Consider the following 7,103-nt stretch of genomic DNA (forward strand, 5'->3'; position numbering starts at 1 on the left):
TTGAAGCTGAGCTCGATGCTCCTGGAGACTTTGCGACCGAGCCACGCCACCACGGGCACCATGCCCCAACCAACCACCACGGCCCGCGCCGTCTTCAATGCTCTGCCGAGGGTAGCCCCGAGGCAATGTGCCCAACAATGCACTCGACTCATGTCGACAGCGCGCAGTGCGCCCACGAAGCGACCGACAGCTCCGAACCCCGCCAGATTCCAATCCCAGCCCTACCCGCCATTGGTGCAGCGCCGGTTCAAGTTCAACACAGTGGAGGAGGCAAAGAGCCGGTATAGGTCAGGGGTACGTTTTGCAAAACCTGGGTTGTGGGATGTCGGGTAGCGGCTAACCTTGTTGTCGTCTAGCCCTTCTCGTGGAAAGGCCCGGGCTTCTGTTCATCGTCACCGGCGCCGGCCTGGTCTGGTATTTTGAGAACGAAAAGGATCGGATGCAACGCAAGAGGATAGCAGAGGCGAACAAGGGCGTGGGCAAGCCCAAAGGTGGGCGGGCCGTTCGAGTTGATCGACCAGAACGGGAATAAGGTGACAGACCAAGACCTGAAGGGGCGGTACTCTCTGGTGTGTACTACCCTGCTGCCATAGGGCCGGAGATGGGCCTCATGCTGACTCTCTTCGCTAGGTCTACTTTGGCTTCACCCACTGCCCCGACATTTGCCCCGAGGAACTGGACAAGATGGCGCGGATGTTTGACCTGGTTGAGCAGCAGCGCCCTGGGGTCATGACCCCACTCTTTGTTACTTGCGACCCGGCGCGCGACGGGCCCAAGGAGATGAAGGAGTATTTGGCCGAGTTCCACCCCAAGTTCATTGGCCTGACGGGCACATATGAACAAATCAAGGCCATGTGCAAGGCATACCGCGTCTATTTTAGCACACCGAGCGAGGTTAAGCCGGGCCAGGACTATCTGGTCGACCACAGCATCTACTTTTATCTGATGGATCCCGAGGGAGACTTTGTCGAGGCCCTTGGGCGGCAACACTCGCCAGACCAAGCCGCCAAAGTCATCCTAGACCACATGAAGGAATGGAGGGGGCCATTAAAAAGGAGCTGAAGTTGGATAGCCAGGCGACTAACTCACTGTACAAAAAATGTACCATATCTCCACTTGTTTGACTCAGAAATTGGTGGTGCACATGCATGTGTACACACTTTTTTGGTCAGTCAAGTTCTTCTGCCGTCCACATCCCAAAACGCAAATTGCAGCCCATTCGTTGAACGGGAAAACCCTGGCATCCAGAGAATCCGGCACGTGCAATTCCAGACTTTCGGGTTCTCCAAGGGGACATGCAGAATGGCACGGTGGCTGCAGCCCATCTACGTCATCCTGGTTGGGCACGAGCCCATCAACGCCTATCTCGATGTAGTGGGGCTTGGGACCCCCGAAATGCAACCGCCATAGCCCCGCCGAGATCAGGTTCCCGACCGATACCTGCCGTTTTGAGCCAGAAGAACTTTTAATTTCTTTTGGGCTGCAGTTTCCCATGTGAGCGCCCTTCCATTTGCTTCGTCCGAAAACTCAACACCAAAACTCGACTTTTTGTAGACCCGAAACATCTCTAGCTCGATCCCTGCTCGAATCAGACAGCCCCATCCTTGAAAAGCTTATCGCGCCCCTGTCTTCTTGCGGAACTTGATCACGCGGGGTCTCCATCAATTGCTGGCGCTTGGGCACACAACCACCTGACCTCTCTGTTCAGTATCATTACCTTTACCGCTTTTGTCAATTGAAGCCAACTGGGAGAAAGAAACCGCCCGCAGTTCGCCCTGCATTCTATCACCGACGCCACCATGTCTGCACCGTCCCCGGGAAATCCAGTCCAACCAAGGCGCTCTGCCTTGAAGATGGACGGTGACGGCGAGAGGGCACCCCCTTCAAGTGCGCCAGTCAAAGGTTGGTACTTTCCCTTCCTACTCGTCACCCCCCCAGCCGTCTGTTTTACGCCCTCAGCTAGCGCGTGGCAGAATTGGCAAGAAGCCATCTCTCATTTGCCCAAGCCCATTCGTGTGGCACTTGAAACGCGCAGTCTTATCGCCCAGGAAACACAACCTGCTCCGGCCATCCCAGTGGGTAGCCACTGATTCCGCACCCGTTCCTCGATCACCTCATCTTATACCTCCTCTTCTCCTCCCTAAACCTTATATTAATACGTAGCAGCTGTTCAGATCGCTGAGCCCCAGTCCTCATCATCTCCCGACGAGTCACAGGTGAAGAAGCAATTTTCTGCGGGTGTTGCCAAGCGGCTCAGTGGACGGCCTCCTCTATCTACTACCCCTTCGCGGTCTTCTACCCTCAGTCAGTTTAGCATGGAAAGCGGTCCTGATTCTGCACCCGTTACCCCCGCCGCCTCTGCCGAAGATCCCCAGAGCCACCAACCCCATTCTCATCACCGTCACCGGCTGGATCTGGGCACCGAGCGGCTCTTATCCCAGGTGGCAGAGTGGCTCGAACGGGAGAAGACTAAGAAGAAGAACCAGGGGTCCCGGAGGCCCCATTTACGGCGGAGATCACCCCCCAGCAATGTCGACATTCCAACCCCAGCCCCTGGTAGAGCCCGAGCCGACTCCATTGAGTCTGACTCGAGCGAAGTGTCCCTCGACCGGCTGCAGAGAATCCTGGACGACAACGCGGCCGCCCTGGGCTTGAATTCCCTCTCACAGCTCGTCTCACGTTTTGGGCGGAGACACCGGAGGAAATCGTCGAGTAAAACTTTCGCCCGGACCGCGTCGTCCGACACCGAGTGGTTCGACGGCGATGTCGTGGTCCCAGGATGCGATGCCGTGCTCGACAACTCCAAAACTCTTGCTTATACCGGTGGCAAAGCCGGCGCCGACGATTCTGCCTCCATCTCGAGCCGCAAAGAGGAGAAGGAAAGGCAGAACTGGACCGCGTTCAAGAACGAGATCATCCGTCTGGCGCACACCCTACGGCTCAAAGGCTGGAAGCGCGTTCCGCTAGATAGCGGCGAGAGCATCTCGGTTGAACGCCTTAGCGGGGCCTTGACCAACGCTGTCTACGTGGTTTCGCCGCCCTCCGACTCCCTTTTACCCCGGGAACCCGGCAAGAAACAACCGGGCAAGGTACTGCTGAGAATCATACGGGCCCCAAGTGGAGCATCTGATCGACCGAGAGAACGAGCTGAGGCAGTGCTTAGGCGGCTCGCCCGCAAGAAGATCGGCCCTCGGCTCCTGGGGACGTTCCAGAATGGTAGGTTCGAACAGTACCTGAATGCCACCGCACTCACCCCGGGGAGCATGCGGGAGCCCGAAACATCCAGGCAGATTGCCAAACGAATGCGGGAGCTGCACGACGGAGTTGAGCTGCTTAGCGAGGAGAGGGACCAGGGGCCGGGGGTGTGGAAGAACTGGGACAAGTGGCTCAGCCAGGTCGAGAAGACAGTCTTGTTCCTCGATAGACAGATTCTTTCCAATTCCCAGAGCCTGCCAGCCGCGCATGGCTTCGTCTGTGGCGTGCAGTGGCCCGTCTTCAAAGCCCTCGTAGACAAGTACCGCCGCCATCTAGAAGCCCATTACGGTAACGCCAAAAACATGCGCGACAAGCTCGTTTTTGCCCACAACGATGTAAGCTCCTCTCATCTTCGTCGCCGCTCGAACCACCCGCCTAACCCAGTGCCTCCACAGACCCAATATGGCAACATTCTCCGCGTGCGGCCCGATGACCAGAAATCACCGCTCCTCCAGCCCGCCAACGAACACAAGCAGCTCGTCGTCATCGACTTTCGAGTACGCCGCCGCCAACTTGCCCGGCCTCGAATTCGCGAACCACTTTTACCGAGTGGGCCTACAATTACCACGACCCCGTCGGCCCTACGCTTGCGACACGACGCGTTACCCGACCCCGGACCAGCAGCACCACTTCGTCAAGGCCTTACGTCACCACCGACCGCAATTTCCTTACGTTGATACTCCCGCCGCCAGCCCCCCAGGGCCCCGGCATGGCGTCATCGTCGCCGTCTGTCAGCGGCATCAGCATGCATGCCGTCCCCTCGTCTAGCTCCATCGTCGAGTTCATGCTGGATGCGCGCGTACCCGCAGGCGGCTGGAAAGGAGGAGGAGCGCAAGGGCGAGGAGGTCGTTTCGGGCAGGGTGGAGGCGCTGCTTGAAGAGACTAGGCTGTGGCGCACGGCCAACAGCGCGCAGTGGGTTGCCTGGGGGATTGTGCAGGCCAAGGTTCCGGGGTTGGAGGGTGCTGACGGGGAGAGTGGTGCTGGGGAGGTTGAGGGCGGGGTGGAGAAGGGGGAAGCCGCTAACGGGGAGACGGAGAGCGAGGATGATGCGGAAGAGGAGTTCGATTACCTCTCTTATGCCCAGGAGCGGGCCCTCTTCTTCCTTGGGGATTGTGTCTTGCTGGGGCTGGTCAAGGCTGAGGAGCTGGGCGAGGAGGTGCGCTCGAGGATCAAGTTGGTGGAGTACTAGCGTGAGGGGGGGTTGGGATGCCCGGTCTTTCCACCTCGCCCCGTCCCGCTGGAGGAGGGGGTTCTCGGTGGGATATTGGTGTGAAGAGCTAGACAATGGATATGCAGGAAACGGAGGAGGCTGGCTTGACTTGGGTACGGCGAAGGGGGGGTAGGCCGCCTCGCGGAGTCAGGCGTGACCAGGGTATGTAGTATGTTGGCCCATATCGGTGGTGGTATGGTATCCCAGTAAATATTTTGTAATGATCAACTCAGAATAAGCGTTTTACTGGAATTTTGCATCATCTCAACAGCTGTTACTCTGTGAAAAATGCCCGGTCTCTGCCGGCTGGCCATGGCCCCTCTCAGCTTTGGGACGAGACCACCCGGTTGTTGGGGCGGTTTCGGTGATGTTGCACCGGCCTGGCTGAAGTTGGTGGTTTGGTGCTCGTTGGCCGGGAGTTTTGCTGTCTCAAACTGCGGCTGTAGGCGGGGGTGCGGCGCGGGGATGGTGTCTTTGCGGCGGTCGTTTCCCGCTCATGTTCTAGCCTGGGGGAAGGGGAGGAGGGGTAGTGGGGATGAGACACGGGAGGTTGGGGGGTTGGGGTTCCCGGCAGCCCGGCGGCGTGGGTGGTCGGTCTTTGGGACCAGATGGTCGGGTCTGAATATTGTTTTGAGATGGGTGGTTGATAAAACGGTGTGATGGAGGTGGGTGTGTTGGTGGTGTTGTGTGGATGTTGTTGTTGTTGTTGTTGTTGTTGTTGTTGTTGTTGTTGTTGTTGTTGTTGTTGTTGTTGGTCGGAGGTTTCTGGACTTGAGTTGTGGCGAGGAGGTAGCTAGCTATGCGGCGTGGCATGCATACTAAAACACTAGACCACTATCACCATATGTTCTGGTGGTTTTGTTGGGCGGTAGGTGGTACCGGAGAGTGTGGCATCACGCCCGAGGGTTTCGGCTTCGGCTGTGCCGTCTCAATTGGGTCTTTGAGCATGGCCTGTATGACGACACAACTCGGTTGGTGGGTGCAATGCGGGAGGATTCGGCCCCCGGTTACCTTATTTGGACGGCACGGAATAAACACTATTGAAAATGGTGTTTTATTGGCCTTGGGTGTTGAAGCTTTGAGGTGGTAATGGTGATGTTTGTAGCCCCTGTCGAGGACCAACAGTGCTGGGAACGGTGTAAGTGAAGTACGAAGGAACTTGGTGGGCTTCGAGTGTCGGTCGCGGTGTGGTTAGATCACAGATCTCGAAAAAAAAAAATGAAACAGGTTCTGGCCGTCCAGCTGGTATTGTCAACTACCCAACTATCACGCAACTACCAGCATCTACTCAGTAACCAACCTGCCCCGACCTGAGTTTCCAATCTCCTCACACAGCTACCAGTATAGCAAAAGCCCAACCCCTATCAACGGCGCAAAATACCAACTCACCACCCCCGGTGGCACCAGCCGGGGATCTCATCAGGGTCGGGGGCGTACCAGCCTCAGCGGGTTGCCCACCAGCAGCAGCAGACAGCGCACCGCGCTGCTTGGCCATCCTAGCGGCGACCATCAGATCAGCTTGACAACCTCGGCGTAGCGGGCCGAGGGCCTCACGCGAGCGAGCGGCGGCGCGGAGATCTGTATGTCTGATACCCCGGCTGTGGTGCCGTTGGTGCCGCTAGGGTAGGTGGTGGATGAGGCTGCCCTCTCAATGTAGTGGGGGCAATTACGGTTGTAGATTTTGAGGTTGGCGTCGTTGGGGTTTGGTTCGTTGTAGGCAGGGGGTGCTGTGCCCTTGGGGGAGGGAGATCTGTTGGCGACAGTACCTGCAGCGGAATTCGGTCCGTTGGTATTGGTACATGTTTGGTTTTGTTTGGGGTTTTGGGTTTGCAAAATGAGGTTGGGGGCGTGGCAACGGGGCTATGGAAGTTACGTAGCCTTGAATCTAGAAAGGTTCTGTCGTTTCGAGTCGTGTGTTGCCTTTGGTTGGCCGTGGTTTTTGGTTTGAGAGAAGCTAGAGTGTAGCATGATGGTGGATGGGATTATATACTGGCCTACCACATCCTATGAAACACAGTGCCGTCCAGGTCAGGCACAAACAGACCTCTTCCAGCTTCACCCCCTTTCGTTTCCCCTTTAGGCCATCTCTGTCTAGCCACATCACTCGCCCCCCAGATACAAGTGACTGTCAGAGGCCCCAAAACGAAAACCGGCTCTTGTTGTGGGGACTGTCTGAACGGATGGTTGATGACTTGAGAACTCTACCACATATCACGTCAATGTCTGTTAAAGAGACCAAAACCGCGATCCAAGGACCCCGTAATGTTGAAACGGCGAGGGTCCGGCCAAGCCCTCGCTGCGACGAATTTGCTTCCATATCACGAAGCATGCCCGTAAGACACGGCGAGAAGAACTGGTCCAGGTACCTGGGTCACTCCCTAGTCGACCACTAGTGATAGAAAGTATTCTTGCTCAGTGATTGCCCCCGGCGCGGCAAGTGGTCCCTACTCCCAAACGTGCCGATATTGTCGCAGTAAGATATCAGCTATGGCTAGCAGCGACAGCTTAAAGCACAAAACTGACGAGGCGTATTTGTGTTCAGGGTTGGCAATGACGGTAGTCACATGGTGTGGAAGACTGGAGGAGTTTATTAGGTTATTGCCGACATACATGGTCAGCCAGACGCATTGGGCGGAA

The 7,103-nt window shown here is 56.9% G+C and overlaps 3 protein-coding genes across 3 annotated transcripts; 2 read left to right on the plus strand and 1 right to left on the minus strand.

The window, feature by feature from the left end:
- Window positions 1-60: 60 nt before the first annotated feature.
- On the plus strand, window positions 61-1,062 carry CHGG_06310 (uncharacterized protein; the record flags this gene model as incomplete). Its single annotated transcript, XM_001222404.1, has 4 exons — window positions 61-298; window positions 357-491; window positions 541-569; window positions 631-1,062. 4 exons carry the CDS (start codon window positions 61-63, stop codon window positions 1,060-1,062), a joined length of 834 nt encoding a protein of 277 aa, XP_001222405.1.
- Window positions 1,063-1,799: 737 nt separating this feature from the next.
- Window positions 1,800-4,445, plus strand: CHGG_06311 (uncharacterized protein; the record flags this gene model as incomplete). Its single annotated transcript, XM_001222405.1, has 3 exons — window positions 1,800-2,075; window positions 2,175-3,888; window positions 4,024-4,445. 3 exons carry the CDS (start codon window positions 1,800-1,802, stop codon window positions 4,443-4,445), a joined length of 2,412 nt encoding a protein of 803 aa, XP_001222406.1.
- Window positions 4,446-5,793: 1,348 nt separating this feature from the next.
- CHGG_06312 (uncharacterized protein) lies at window positions 5,794-6,267 on the minus strand (the record flags this gene model as incomplete). The annotated part of the gene is made up of 2 exons (XM_001222406.1): window positions 5,794-6,064; window positions 6,233-6,267. 2 exons carry the CDS (start codon window positions 6,265-6,267, stop codon window positions 5,794-5,796), a joined length of 306 nt encoding a protein of 101 aa, XP_001222407.1.
- Between the last annotated feature and the right edge of the window lie 836 nt (window positions 6,268-7,103).

This window comes from Chaetomium globosum, genomic scaffold (genome assembly GCF_000143365.1).
Source record: "Chaetomium globosum CBS 148.51 scaffold_3 genomic scaffold, whole genome shotgun sequence".
Lineage (NCBI taxonomy): Eukaryota > Fungi > Ascomycota > Sordariomycetes > Sordariales > Chaetomiaceae > Chaetomium > Chaetomium globosum.